General features: G+C 42.4%; 1 protein-coding gene across 3 annotated transcripts in view; it reads right to left on the reverse strand.

The window, feature by feature from the left end:
• LOC121387428 (1-phosphatidylinositol 3-phosphate 5-kinase-like) overlaps nucleotides 1–16,533 on the reverse strand; it is a 126,458-nt gene that overhangs the window by 64,108 nt on the left and 45,817 nt on the right. For all 3 annotated transcript variants that reach the window (XR_005959818.1, XM_041518540.1, XM_041518539.1), the window contains exons 18-22: nucleotides 14,103–14,197; nucleotides 11,000–12,082; nucleotides 5,588–5,758; nucleotides 2,431–2,531; nucleotides 1,309–1,380 (exon numbers count right to left, since the gene is read on the reverse strand). Coding sequence is in view for 2 of the 3 variants with exons in the window: in XM_041518540.1 (XP_041374474.1) it covers nucleotides 1,309–1,380; nucleotides 2,431–2,531; nucleotides 5,588–5,758; nucleotides 11,000–12,082; nucleotides 14,103–14,197 (1,522 nt within the window). In the remaining variant the exon portion in view is untranslated. The remainder of the gene's footprint in view (nucleotides 1–1,308; nucleotides 1,381–2,430; nucleotides 2,532–5,587; nucleotides 5,759–10,999; nucleotides 12,083–14,102; nucleotides 14,198–16,533) is intronic.

Below are 16,533 nucleotides of genomic sequence, written 5' to 3' on the forward strand. Positions count from 1 at the left end.
ATACCACTAGAGCACATTGATTTGTCAACCATTGGCTATGGGATGTCAAATATTTGGTAATTCTGACACTTGTTTTGTTTAATGGCACCACTAGAGCACATTGATTTGTCAATCATCGGCTATGGGATGTCAAACACTTGGTAACTGTGACACTTGTTTTGTTTAATGGCACCACTAGAGCACATTGATTTGTTAATCATCGGCTATGGGATGTCAAACACTTGGTAACTGTGACACTTGTTTTGTTTAATGGCACCACTAGAGCACATTGATTTGTCAATCATCGGCTATGGGATGTCAAACACTTGGTAACTGTGACACTTGTTTTGCTTAATGGCACCACTAGAGCACATTGATTTGTTAATCATCGGCTATGGGATGTCAAACACTTGGTAACTGTGACACTTGTTTTGTTTAATGGCACCACTAGAGCACATTGATTTGTTAATCATCGGCTATGGGATGTCAAACACTTGGTAACTGTGACACTTGTTTTGTTTAATGGCACCACTAGACCACTTTGATTTGTTAATCATCGGCTATGGGATGTCAAACACTTGGTAACTGTGACACTTGTTTTGTTTAATGGCACCACTAGAGCACATTGATTTGTTAATCATCGGCTATGGGATGTCAAACACTTGGTAACTGTGACACTTGTTTTGTTTAATGGCACCACTAAAGAACATTGATTTGTTAATCATCGGCTATTGGATGTCAAACACTTGGTAACTGTGACACTTGTTTTGTTTAATGGCACCACTAGAGCACATTGATTTGTTAATCATCGGCTATGGGATGTCAAACACTTGGTAACTGTGACACTTGTTTTGTTTAATGGCACCACTAGAGCACATTGATTTGTTAATCATCGGCTATGGGATGTCAAACACTTGGTAACTGTGACACTTGTTTTGTTTAATGGCACCACTAGAGCACATTGATTTCAAACACTTGGTAATTGTGACACTTGTTTTGTTTAATGGCACCACTAGAGCACATAGATTTATTAATCATCAGCTATTGGATGTCAAACACTTGGTAATTGTGACACTTGTTTTGTTTAACATTTGTCACTTTTGACACAAAGTCTTTAGAGGAAATGAATTTTGTTTACTGATCAAATTAATTAATCATCAACTATTGATGTCAAACGTTTGGTCATTCTGGCATGCAGATTTCAGTTAAAGTTTGTTTACTGATCAAATTAATTAATCATCAACTATTGATGTCAAACGTTTGGTCATTCTGGCATGCAGATTTCAGTTAAAGTTTGTCGTGTTTAACTAAATTTAATGTCAGACAAACCTGAAACAAAACCTCTCAAGAAATCCTCCCAGTGTGATGTCATTTTTACCATAGAACTCCATTTTTACCAACCTGAAAAACAATACAATATAAAAAACATACAAACAAGATTTCCACAGAATCAAATGACTTGTAAACCGCAAGAGCATAGCACCCATTACGCACGTGTGTGTAATGCACAAAAAGTCCGGGAATAGGTCGAGGCTGTCTGTAATTGTTCTATAAAATATCCTCTTCCCTGTCTCAGTAATTAAGTTTCCCAAATAAAGTAGTGTGCGTAATGCTAAAAAACATTCTGGCTACGCCCCTGTACCATAAGTTTTCCATGCACTGTGATGAATATTCATAGGTGCAGCTACATTGTATGAAGCAAGTTCCATTTCAGATAGGACTTATAGATGCAAAAGTTTAATACTAAAGTTGACGCCTTCACCAATCGAATAACAATACCAGGGGCCTAATTCACTAAACTCCCGCAACTTTGTGATATCGCAGTGCAATGCTAAAAGACTTGCAAAGAGGATGCTTTGTTGTCTAGCAGAGCCTAAGAGACCTTTATCAAACTTCAAACAAAATGATTGACGGAGAGAAATGATGGATGAAAGGAATAATATTTGGATGGATGGTATTTGGGTGGAAAGAAAGAATGAAGGATGGATGGATGAATGGGTGGATATATGGATGGATGGATGGGTGGTTGGATGGATGGGTTGGCTGGGTGGGTGGATATTGGGTGGGTGGGTGACTGGGTGGATGGATGGATGGGTGGGTGGATTGTATGGCACACGTCTTGATGGATGGATGGATGGATGGATGGATGGATGATGGATGAAGGAAAGGACAGATGGACAGACAGATAGATGGGTGGATGGATGGATGGATGGATGGGTGGGTTTGAGTGGATGGATGGATGGATGGATGGGATTGGTTGGATGGATGGGTGAGAGGGTTGGTGGGTTTTGGGTGGGTGGGTGACTGGGTGGATGGGTGGTTGGGTGTATGGATTGTATTGCACAGATGTCTTGATGGATGGGAGAGAGAACGGACGGACGGATGGACGGACAAATGGATGGATGGATGGATGGGATGACATATTGTGCGTGTTATGTATGATGTACTAACCATGGAGTGACACAAGGGTTTGGGTGGTTGGTTGACTTGTGAGAGTAACTACTAAACAGAACAGAGATCTTCTGGTGATTCAGCGGATTCAGACAGTCGATCTGAAACAGATAAATATCATAGATCAGTTGACAGGACAAATTTACTCTTCCAAAAAAGTAGGGGAACTATAATAAAAATTTACAATTGCCAAAATTGTAAGGTATATTAGCTGTGGGAAATGGTTATATGATAAAAGTGAATTAATTGGGCAAACATTACAACCGGTAGTTCAGTATTACAGTAGGTTTATGACCACCAAAGATCTTGAAGGACGATTGGGAAAAGAAGTGAAATTTGAAAGGTGATGTTTTTTATCAGTAAATAGCAAATTCAAACAATAAAAATTACTAAAAACAAAACAATTACATCTGTATGATCAACAGAATGAAAAAGATTGACAGATATAATGTTCCACAGTGATTAATGGACCTTCTTGGAAAATGTCAAAATCGAGAATGACACCCCACGCACGTGTACGGGGCAACTGTGTGATGCATGTGCTAACAATGGAATGTGTTTCGGTGTGTTGATAAACAGACATGAACATTCTTTACTAAGATGTCTGTGGTCTAATAGTTGATATTAATATTTCAGGTTCATCTACTTTTTTCAAAGAGTATAGTACATGTTATAGACAGATAAACAGATAGTCATTCTATATCAGTCTCCAAGAGGATGTTATAGCACATGTTATAGACAAATAAAAAATAATTTTATGATATACTGACTGAAAATGTTTCCTTACCAGGTAAACAAAGGAAAGGAAATCTTTTATTTAACGATGCACTCAACAAATTTTATTTACGGTTATATGACATATGGTTAAGGACCACACAGATACTGAGAGAGGAAACCCACTGTCGCCATTTCATGGACTACTCTTTTCGAATAGCAGAAAGGGATCTTTTATATGCACCATCCCACAGACAGGGTAGTACATACCACTGCCCTTGTTATACCAGTTGTGGAGCACTGGCTGGAACGAGATATAGCCCAATGGGCCCACCGACGGGGGTCGATCCTAGCATCAGGTAAAGAAAGTTAGTTTGTATTGTTTAACGACACCACTAGAGCACATTGATATATTAATCATCGGCTATTGGATGTCAGATATTGTAATTCTGACTGCAGCACGGGATCTTTTATATGCACTTTACTACAGACAGGAAAGCACATACAAAAGCCTTTGATCAGTTGTGGTGCAGGTAAAGAAAGGCAAACAGAGAGAAGGATAGAGAGACGGACATATACACAAACACATCGATACATACACAGGTCTTCTGGCAAACAGAGTGAAGGATAGAGAGACGGACATATACACAAACACATCGATACATACACAGGTGTTCTGGCAAACAGAGAGAAGGATAGAGAGACGGACATATACACAAACACATCGATACATACACAGGTCTTCTGGCAAACAGAGTGAAGGATAGAGAGACGGACATATACACAAACACATCGATACATACACAGGTGTTCTGGCAAACAGAGTGAAGGATAGAGAGATGGACATATACACAAACACATCGATACATACACAGGTCTTCTGGCAAACAGAGTGAAGGATAGAGAGATGGACATATACACAAACACATCGATACATACACAGGTCTTCTGGCAAACAGAGTGAAGGATAGAGAGATGGACATATACACAAACACATCGATACATACACAGGTGTTCAGAGTGAAAGACACACACAAATAAGGCACACAAGATGCATGCATACACACAAATGCATACACATCTATAATAAGCCTACAACCTGTTGGCCAATCTACCTCATTTACGGGATAAATATTGTTTGAAAAATTAATGAAAAAAAACACCCTGACACACATGCACACAAAGATACCTGAAAGACACAGATATAGACAGACAAACTGACAGACCAACAGGCATATACAGACACACAGCCATATATTGACAGTCAGACAGACGGACACACAGACTCCGACAGACAAACATGAACATAAGAGACAGACAGACACTCAGACAGACAGACACACAGCCATATTTTGACAGTCAGACAGACGGACATACAGACTCAGACAGACAAACATGAACATAAGACAGACAGACACTCAGACAGACAGAGAAACACGCACACAGACAGACACACACAGAGACAGACAGAGACAGACAAGCATGAACATAAGACAGACATTCAGAAAGACAGACAGACACTAAGACAGACTGACAGACAGAGATAGACAGATAGACAGACAGACACACAGACAAGCTGACAGGCAGACAGACATAGATAGATAGACACACACACACACACACACAGACACACACTCAGACAGACAGACAGACAGAGATAGACAGATAGACAGACAGACAGACAGACAAACATGAACAAAAGATAGACACTCAGAAAGACTGATAGACAGAGATCGACAGATAGATAGATATGAACATAAGACAGACACTCAGACAGACTGCCAGACAGAGACAGACACTGTGACAGATAGACAGACAGACACAAACACAGGCAGACACACACTCAGACAGACAGACAGACAGACAGACAGAGATAGACAGATAGATAGACAGACAAACATGAACATAAGACAGACACTCAGACAGACTGACAGACAGAGATCGACAGATAGACAGTCATGAACATAAGACAAACACTCAGACAGACTGCCAGACAGACAGACACTGTGACAGACAGAGATAGATAGACAGACAGACACTGTGACAGACAGAGATGGACACACAGACACCGTGTCAGACAGAGATAGACAGACAGACACTGTGACAGACAGAGATAGACAGACAGACACTGTGACAGACAGAGATAGACAGACACACTGTGATAGACAGATAGACACACAGACAGAGATAGACACACAGACACTGTGACAGACAGAGATAGATAGACAGACACTGTGACAGACAGAGATAGACAGACAGAGATAGATAGACAGACACTGTGACAGACAGAGATAGCTAGACAGACACTGTGACAGACAGAGATAGACAGACAGACACTGTGACAGACCAGACACTGTGACAGACACTGTGACAGACAGAGATAGACAGACAGACACTGTGACAGACCAGACACTGTGACAGACAGACAGACACTGTGACAGACCTTCTTGTCAAACATGATCGTGGATACTTTGCTTCTGTCCTTGTCGTTTGTTTCATTCATAAAATTTGGTCGTTTAGGAGACGATTCGCCCAGGACACCGTTTTGTTTAGCGTGGTTTTTCGACAGAACTTTGATTCTGCCACCTCTTGCACGGAAATCAGAAAGCATACCCTAAAATGTGAAATATCATAAAATATTTAGTTTTTCAGATTGTCAGATATATGTGGGAGTCAGTATGATTTGCAGAATTCAAAACTGGAGAGAGAGAGACAGAGAGAGAGAGAGAGGACACAGAGGTAAATATGAATATGTAATGAATTGCTAATTATGCCAAACTTGCTGTTCTAAGCACCATATCCTGAAAATAACATTTATAGTCCGTTCCCACAGGGAACATCTTTTTTCATACTATGGAATTTATACTACGGAATTTACTACAAGTTATTTATTTCTAAACCGAATGCTTTCTATATTGGACACAAAATAGTTTTTTTGTTATTTCCAAAGCACTTTTACTTTTCTTCTTAGGTGAAACCAAACTGATATTATTTACCAAAATCAATTTTTGTTGGAGGATGAGATGGACTATAGATCTTGCCTTGTTATGTCATTTAGATGTTTCTTCGTTTTGTTTAACGACATCACTAGAGCACATTGATTTATGAATCATTGGCTATTGGATGTCAGACGTGGTAATTTTGACATATAGTCGTAGAGAGAAAACCCGCTACAGTTTTTCATTGGTACCAAGAGATCATGTTTATGCACCATCCTACATATAGGAAAGCACATAACACAGACTTTGATATACCAATCGTGGTGCACTGGTTAGAACAAGAAATAACTCAATGGTCTCACACACAGGAATTGATCACAAACCAACCACACAATAGGCGAGCACTTTACCATTGGACTACATCCCACCCTCAGCTCTAGAAAGAGAAATAGCCGAATGGATGCACTGACAGAGGTAGATCCTAGACCTACCATACAATAGGCGAGCACTTTACCATTGGACTACATTCCACCCTCAGCTCTAGAAAGAGAAATAGCCGAATGGACGCACTGACAGAGGTAGATCCTAGACCTAGCACACAATAGGCAAGCATCTTACCATTGGACTACATGCCACCCTCAGCTCTAGAAAGAGAAATAGCCGAATGGACGCACTGACAGAGGTAGATCCTAGACCTACCATACAATAGGCGAGCACTTTACCATTGGACTACATCCCACCCTCAGCACTAGAAAGAGAAATAGCCGAATGGACGCACTGACAGAGGTAGATCCTAGACCTACCATACAATAGGCAAGCATCTTACCATTGGACTACATCCCACCCTCAGCTCTAGAAAGAGAAATAGCCGAATGGATGCACCGACAGAGGTAGATCCTAGACCTACCATACAATAGGCAAGCATCTTACCATTGGACTACATCCCACCCTCAGCTCTAGAAAGAGAAATAGCCGAATGGACGCACCGACAGAGGTAGATCCTAGACCTAGCACACAATAGGCAAGCATCTTACCATTGGACTACATCCCACCCTCAGCTCTAGAAAGAGAAATAGCCGAATGGACGCACCGACAGAGGTAGATCCTAGACCTACCATACAATAGGCAAGCATCTTACCATTGGACTACATCCCACCCTCAGCTCTAGAAAGAGAAATAGCCGAATGGACGCACCGACAGAGGTAGATCCTAGACCTAGCACACAATAGGCAAGCATCTTACCATTGGACTACATCCCACCCTCAGCTCTAGAAAGAGAAATAGCCGAATGGACGCACCGACAGAGGTAGATCCTAGACCTACCATACAATAGGCAAGCATCTTACCATTGGACTACATCCCACCCTCAGCTCTAGAAAGAGAAATAGCCGAATGGACGCACCGACAGAGGTAGATCCTAGACCTAGCACACAATAGGCAAGCATCTTACCATTGGACTACATCCCACCCTCACCTAGAAAGAGAAATAGCCGAATGCTCTAGATCCTAGACCTAGACAGAGAGAAATAGCCGAATGGACGCACCGACAGAGGTAGATCCTAGCTCTAGAAAGAGAAATAGCCGAATGGACGCACACAGAGGTAGGCCTAAGGCATCTTACCATTGGACTACATCCCACCCTCAGCTCTAGAAAGAGAAATAGCCGAATGGACGCACCGACAGAGGTAGATCCTAGACCTAGCACACAATAGGCAAGCATCTTACCATTGGACTACATCCCACCCTCAGCTCTAGAAAGAGAAATAGCCGAATGGACGCACCGACAGAGGTAGATCCTAGACCTACCATACAATAGGCAAGCATCTTACCATTGGACTACATCCCACCCTCAGCTCTAGAAAGAGAAATAGCCGAATGGACGCACCGACAGAGGTAGATCCTAGACCTAGCACACAATAGGCAAGCATCTTACCATTGGACTACATCCCACCCTCAGCTCTAGAAAGAGAAATAGCCGAATGGACGCACTGACAGAGGTAGATCCTAGACCTACCATACAATAGGCGAGCAGCATCTTACCACTACATCCCACCCTCAGCTCTAGAAAGAGAAATTGGACTACATCCCACCCTCAGCTCTAGAAAGAGAAATAGCCGAATGGACGCACCGACAGAGGTAGATCCTAGACCTAGCACACAATAGGCAAGCATCTTACCATTGGACTACATCCCACCCTCAGCTCTAGAAAGAGAAATAGCCGAATGGACGCACCGACAGAGGTAGATCCTAGACCTAGCACACATTAGGCAAGCATCTTACCATTGGACTACATCCCACCCTCAGCTCTAGAAAGAGAAATAGCCGAATGGACGCACTGACAGAGGTAGATCCTAGACCTACCATACAATAGGCGAGCACTTTACCATTGGACTACATCCCACCCTCAGCTCTAGAAAGAGAAATAGCCGAATGGACGCACCGACCGAGGTAGATCCTAGACCTAGCACACATTAGGCAAGCATCTTACCATTGGACTACATCCCACCCTCAGCTCTAGAAAGAGAAATAGCCGAATGGACGCACTGACAGAGGTAGATCCTAGACCTACCATACAATAGGCAAGCATCTTACCATTGGACTACATGCCACCCTCAGCTCTAGAAAGAGAAATAGCCGAATGGACGCACCGACAGAGGTAGATCCTAGACCTACCATACAATAGGCAAGCATCTTACCATTGGACTACATCCCACCCTCAGCTCTAGAAAGAGAAATAGCCGAATGGACGCACCGACAGAGGTAGATCCTAGACCTACCATACAATAGGCAAGCATCTTACCATTGGACTACATCCCACCCTCATCTCTAGAAAGAGAAATAGCCGAATGGACGCACTGACAGAGGTAGATCCTAGACCTACCATACAATAGGCAAGCATCTTACCATTGGACTACATCCCACCCTCAGCTCTAGAAAGAGAAATAGCCGAATGGACGCACCGACAGAGGTAGATCCTAGACCTAGCACACATTAGGCAAGCATCTTACCATTGGACTACATCCCACCCTCAGCTCTAGAAAGAGAAGCACCGAGACCTAGCACACATTAGGCAAGCATAGCCGAATGGACGCACTGACAGAGGTAGATCCTAGACCTACCATACAATAGGCAAGCATCTTACCATTGGACTACATCCCACCCTCAGCTCTAGAAAGAGAAATAGCCGAATGGACGCACTGACAGAGGTAGATCCTAGACCTACCATACAATAGGTAAGCATCTTACCATTGGACTACATCCCACCCTCAGCTCTAGAAAGAGAAATAGCCGAATGGACGCACCGACAGAGGTAGATCCTAGACCTAGCACACATTAGGCAAGCATCTTACCATTGGACTACATCCCACCCTCAGCTCTAGAAAGAGAAATAGCCGAATGGACGCACTGACAGAGGTAGATCCTAGACCTACCATACAATAGGCAAGCATCTTACCATTGGACTACATCTCACCCTCAGCTCTAGAAAGAGAAATAGCCGAATGGACGCACTGACAGAGGTAGATCCTAGACCTACCATACAATAGGCAAGCATCTTACCATTGGACTACATCCCACCCTCAGCTCTAGAAAGAGAAATAGCCGAATGGACGCACCGACAGAGGTAGATCCTAGACCTAGCACACATTAGGCAAGCATCTTACCATTGGACTACATCCCACCCTCAGCTCTAGAAAGAGAAATAGCCGAATGGACGCACTGACAGAGGTAGATCCTAGACCTACCATACTATAGGCAAGCATCTTACCATTGGACTACATCCCACCCTCAGCTCTAGAAAGAGAAATAGCCGAATGGACACACCGACAGAGGTAGATCCTAGACCTAGCACACATTAGGCAAGCATCTTACCATTGGACTACATCCCACCCTCAGCTCTAGAAAGAGAAATAGCCGAATGGACGCACCAACAGAGGTAGATCCTAGACCTAGCACACATTAGGCAAGCATCTTACCATTGGACTACATCCCACCCTCAGCTCTAGAAAGAGAAATAGCCGAATGGACGGACTGACAGAGGTAGATCCTAGACCTACCATACTATAGGCAAGCATCTTACCATTGGACTACATCCCACCCTCAGCTCTAGAAAGAGAAATAGCCGAATGGACGCACCGACAGAGGTAGATCCTAGACCTACCATACAATAGGCAAGCATCTTACCATTGGACTACATCCCACCCTCAACTCTAGAAAGAGAAATAGCCGAATGGACGCACCGACAGAGGTAGATCCTAGACCTACCATACAATAGGCAAGCATCTTACCATTGGACTACATCCCACCCTCAGCTCTAGAAAGAGAAATAGCCGAATGGACGCACTGACAGAGGTAGATCCTAGACCTACCATACAATAGGCAAGCATCTTACCATTGGACTACATCCCACCCTCAGCTCTAGAAAGAGAAATAGCCGAATGGACGCACCGACAGAGGTAGATCCTAGACCTAGCACACAATAGGCAAGCATCTTACCATTGGACTACATCCCACCCTCAGCTCTAGAAAGAGAAATAGCCGAATGGACGCACCGACCGAGGTAGATCCTAGACGTAGCACACAATAGGCGAGTGCTATACTTCTCCCAACCCCTGCAAACTACCCACAGCAATCGGCAATGCCGTGGAGATTGCCCTGGAGTTTTTCATTCTCCACAGCACCTTTGTACCTTCAACTATATTGAGAGTGTCTTTCAATGGCATGGGTTTTTTTGGCCGTGGACATTTTCTTAATTGTAGGGGATGCACTCCCACTGCACGTTTTTCAGACTTAGACTTAAAGAGTATTTTTACATGCCCCTATACCACTAAGATTTCAGGCATTTTTTATTTTCAGAATGACTGAATGTTAAACGACATCCCAGCACGAAGAGGACTGTAAAAGTCTAGCCTACTGACCTGAATACGGTTTTCGAGATAACTGTCTGTCAACTTGCACAGAATGAACGGATGCGCTTCAGTGATCTGGATGTTGGTCTTCGTGGAGTACTTCGTCGTGTAGTCAAGGTCATGGTACTTTGACCTCGGACTCTGACCTTCACCTTCGAACAGTGGCGAGTAGTAGAGATCCTCGGAGAGGAACTTGCGCAGCTTACAGCCAATCCCTTGCCGCGACTCCAGGTACGGGAGGCTGTATTGATGGTAAGGACAGACAGACAGAATGACGCCGGAGAGAAGACGTTTAAACAGATGCTGCTTCGTCTGCTTGTGTTCCTGGAACTCGACCAGCGAACTCTCGAAGATCGACTCGTCTTTCGTCTTCTGGTAGTTCAGTAGCGGGTCGCTTGCATCTGTCAGCTCGGTTATTTCACACGAGGTTCTTTTGATCTGACTCTCAGAGTCGATCCGAAGCAGATTTGTATTTCTCAAAAGAGGAGAGCTCTTCAGGTTATCTTTGCCCTCAAAAGCTGTCAGCCCTTTCTCAAATTTCGTAAAATCTTCACTATTAGCATTTTCTTCGTCTTTTTGTCTAAAACATTTCTGATCTTGCTTCTGGTTTTCTGTGAAAGAATTCTTATTATTCCCATCATCTCTAGTGATTTCCTCATGCTGAATTTGAGCACCATGTTCGGATTTCTGTCTTTCTAAAACTCTACTGCTTTGATTGTCTGGCGATCTTTCTAAATGTACAAAACCTCCTAAAGACGCTTCCTTTTGGTTAGTTTCCAGTAAACTGTCAATGTTAGATCCTGAATCATCTTTATCGTCTTCAAACTGAACTTGAATATTGCACACAGCCTTCTCATCATCTTCTTCAGAGCTGTTCTCATCACTGGGATTCGTGATCACTCCATTCTCGACATCGATGTCACAGCTCTGATCTGGGACATCATCTCCATTTTTCTCTCCGTCCCCGATTCCTTCGATTGGACAGGTTTCGTCCGGTGTCCCCGCTGGCATGGCGAATTCGTCCATACAGAAGGAAATTTCCAGTAGCGAGTTGTACGCAGTGTAGCTCATGAATTTTAAAATGTCTTTTACCTAGAAAAAAAGAGAGTAAAGTTTCAATTACAGTTGTTAAGAATCTTACAATGACAGAGAACGTTTTGGGTCGAACTGACAAAGCCTGTTTGTTTAAAATGTCTTTTACCTAGAAAAAAAAGATAGTAAAGTTTTGGGTCAAACTGACAAAGCCTGTTTTTCTTAACCGTGGGTGTTTAAGCTTTGTAAGAAAATATATGTAGATAAGACTATGGCTTTGTAAAGTTGGTTTTGAGTTTTAAAAATTTGATTAGCAATCTCTAAAACTTGAATAGTGACTTCCAATATGATACTAAACAGAATGGATTTATGTCAGCATTTGTCAAATCAATGGGAACCGGCCTCGGTGGTGCAGTGGTTAAGCCATCGGACTACAGGCTGGTAGGTACAGGGTTCGCAGCCCGGTACCGGCTCCAACCCAGAGCGAGTTCTTAAGGGCTCAATGGGTAGGTGTAAGACCACTACACCCTCTTCTCTCTCACTAACCACTAATCAACTAACAACTAACCCACTGTCCTGGACAGACAGCCCATATAACTGAGGTGTGTGCCCAGGACAGCGTGCTTGAACTTTAATTGGATAAAGAAAATAAATTGAAAATGAAATGAAATCAATGGGTGGGATCTAGCTCAGTGAGTGGAGCACTCGGCTGAGGTGTTTAGGTCGCAGGATCGAATCTCCTCTGGATAGGATTGGATTTCCCCCCCATTCCAACCAGTGCCCCATCACTGGTGTATCAAAGGCTGCGACATGTGCTGTCCTGTCTATAGTAAAGGGCATATAAAAGATCCCTTCCTGCTAAAAGAAAAAAATATAGTATATTTTCTCCAAGACTATATATCAGAATTATCAAATATTTAACATCCAACAGCCAATTATTAATAAATCAAGGTACAGCAAGGTGGTAGGGCATAAATGCAGAATTCTGGTTAAATCCAAATGATAAAATCTAATAACTTTAAAATGTTTAAGGCCTCTCCCTACATTTAACAAATATACATGTTATACATCAAGATGGCTAGAACAATATTACAATAAAGATAACATGGATAGTTGAGGGGGGGGGGGGGGGGGGATAGAAGAGAGGAAGGTGTAGAAGAAACAAAGAATAAATAGCAAACAGAATGGTTAAATAGTTAATTGATCTCGAAACACTTATTATTAATAAGAAAATTCTGAACAGATTTAAATAGAGATAATATCTTGGACACTTAAATTAGAATCTCCAAATTATGACCATAATTGCAAAACTCAGTTATTTTTCAGAAAATACCAATTACTGTATGATATTTTTGTTGTTGCCAAATTAAAATAAAATTCGCCAATTGTTCCTAAAATTCGCAGCTGGTGAATTTGGCGAGTGGCAGAGCTATCCCTGCAATAGTAAAGTATGACACTTGAGATTAGAATAGTTCAGTAAATGGGTATTGCGAGCTGCAGCGTATGTTGGACAAAAACATAAACATATTTCAGCATCTTCAACTGGATGGCCACAAATACAAGGGCTATCTGTCACATGTCGTACAAATTTGTGACCATTCAAATCACTGGTACCCAAACAGTCGGCTATGTAGAATCAGTTGCCTTATGTTTAAAGAGACATTCCTGAGTTTGCTGCATTGTAAGATGTTTCCGACTAATAAAATATTTCTACGATTAAACTTACATATTAAATATATTTTCTTGTTTAGAATATCAGTGTCTGTATATTCAATGTGTTTCTGGTCGTCTTAATATTTGTAAGAAGCCCAAACTGGATTTTGTCTTCAAACAATTTCATACATACGAAAAAACATATTTTAGGAAATAAAATGAAATTTAATCTAGTACAAATATCAGAATGATCAGAAACATGTTTAATATAAAGCCACTAATATTTTATGCAGAAAGATTGATTTGATATGTAATTACAATTGTCAAAAAGTCTCTATTAGTCGATAACATCTTAAACATTGCAGCAAACTCAGGAATGTCCCTTTAAATTACTTATTAGTATAAAAATATGTATCTAAAACCTTACTTTGCGCAGTTCACCAGAAGTTCCTCCTCTCAGACTAATTGTACAGCCGAGGTTAGTGGCACACCCATCAAACACCACAAACGTCTTCGTCTCTCCTGTAACAAAATATACACACATGCTTACTAACACTGTCACTTGAGACTAATTGTACAGCCGAGGTTAGTGGCACACCCGTCAAACACCACAAACGTCTTCGTCTCTCCTGTAACAAAATATACACACTTGCTTACTAACACTGTCACTTGAGACTAATTGTACAGCCGAGGTTGGTGGCACACCCGTCAAACACCACAAACGTCTTTGTCTCTCCTGTAACAAAATATACACACTTGCTTACTAACACTGTCACTTGAGACTAATTGTACAGCCGAGGTTAGTGGCACACCCGTCAAACACCACAAACGTCTTCGTCTCTCCTGTAACAAAATATACACACTTGCTTACTAACACTGTCACTTGAGACTAATTGTACAGCCGAGGTTAGTGGCACACCCGTCAAACACCACAAACGTCTTCGTCTCTCCTGTAACAAAATATACACACATGCTTACTAACACTGTCACTTGAGACTAATTGTACAGCCGAGGTTAGTGGCACACCCGTCAAACACCACAAACGTCTTCGTCTCTCCTGTAACAAAATATACACACTTGCTTCCTAACTAACACTGTCATTTGAAATCAGCACTGTTTTAGTTATATCAGTGATGTGTTCATTAATGGAGTCGGTCGAGTGTTGCTCCATGAAGTTAGTAAAAGGTTCGTGATGGAGTAAAATCAAGTGCAATACAAAGTCGTCTTCCTTGTTACTTGTGTGGTCTTTGATGTTTTAAAATACACTATTTCTTAACAGACAATGTCACTTGAATAGGTTTCATATTGAAAAAAAAGAGAGAGAATTACGCCAAAATAAATACACTGTCAGGTTGTAACAGTATGTAGGACGAATTCCCCACATAATACAAGCAAAAAGATAAGAAAAACCGATAAATGACTCCGAATAAATCAGAACCAAATAAAAGGACGTCCCCTAACCAAACAGCGAAGGAAAAAAGAAGGAAGTTACAGTCACGTGACCGGAACAAGAGAGGAGCATACAGTAGAAGGAAGTTACAGTCACGTGACCGGAACTAGAGAGGAGCATACAGTAGAAGGAAGTTACAGTCACGTGACCGGAACTAGAGAGGAGCATACAGTAGAAGGAAGTTACAGTCACGTGACCGGAACTAGAGAGGAGCATACAGTAGAAGGAAGTTACAGTCACGTGACCGGAACTAGAGAGGAGCATACAGTAGAAGGAAGTTACAGTCACGTGACCGGAACTAGAGAGGAGCATACAGTAGAAGGAAGTTACAGTCACGTGACCGGAACTAGAGAGGAGCATACAGTAGAAGGAAGTTACAGTCACGTGACCGGAACTAGAGAGGAGCATACAGTAGAAGGAAGTTACAGTCACGTGACCGGAACTAGAGAGGAGCATACAGTAGAAGGAAGTTACAGTCACGTGACCGGAACAAGAGAGGAGCATACAGTAGAAGGAAGTTACAGTCACGTGACCGGAACTAGAGAGGAGCATACAGTAGAAGGAAGTTACAGTCACGTGACCGGAACTAGAGAGGAGCATACAGTAGAAGGAAGTTACAGTCACGTGACCGGAACAAGAGAGGAGCATACAGTAGAAGGAAGTTACAGTCACGTGACCGGAACTAGAGAGGAGCATACAGTAGAAGGAAGTTACAGTCACGTGACCGGAACTAGAGAGGAGCATACAGTAGAAGGAAGTTACAGTCACGTGACCGGAACTAGAGAGGAGCATACAGTAGAAGGAAGTTACAGTCACGTGACCGGAACTAGAGAGGAGCATACAGTAGAAGGAAGTTACAGTCACGTGACCGGAACTAGAGAGGAGCATACAGTAGAAGGAAGTTACAGTCACGTGACCGGAACTAGAGAGGAGCATACAGTAGAAGGAAGTTACAGTCACGTGACCGGAACTAGAGAGGAGCATACAGTAGAAGGAAGTTACAGTCACGTGACCGGAACTAGAGAGGAGCATACAGTAGAAGGAAGTTACAGTCACGTGACCGGAACTAGAGAGGAGCATACAGTAGAAGGAAGTTACAGTCACGTGACCGGAACTAGAGAGGAGCATACAGTAGAAGGAAGTTACAGTCACGTGACCGGAACTAGAGAGGAGCATACAGTAGAAGGAAGTTACAGTCACGTGACCGGAACTAGAGAGGAGCATACAGTAGAAGGAAGTTACAGTCACGTGACCGGAACTAGAGAGGAGCATACAGTAGAAGGAAGTTACAGTCACGTGACCGGAACTAGAGAGGAGCATACAGTAGAAGGAAGTTACAGTCACGTGACCGGAACTAGAGAGGAGCATACAGTAGAAGGAAGTTACAGTCACGTGACCGGAACTAGAG

This window comes from Gigantopelta aegis, chromosome 13 (assembly GCF_016097555.1).
Source record: "Gigantopelta aegis isolate Gae_Host chromosome 13, Gae_host_genome, whole genome shotgun sequence".
In the NCBI taxonomy this organism is placed as follows: domain Eukaryota; kingdom Metazoa; phylum Mollusca; class Gastropoda; order Neomphalida; family Peltospiridae; genus Gigantopelta; species Gigantopelta aegis.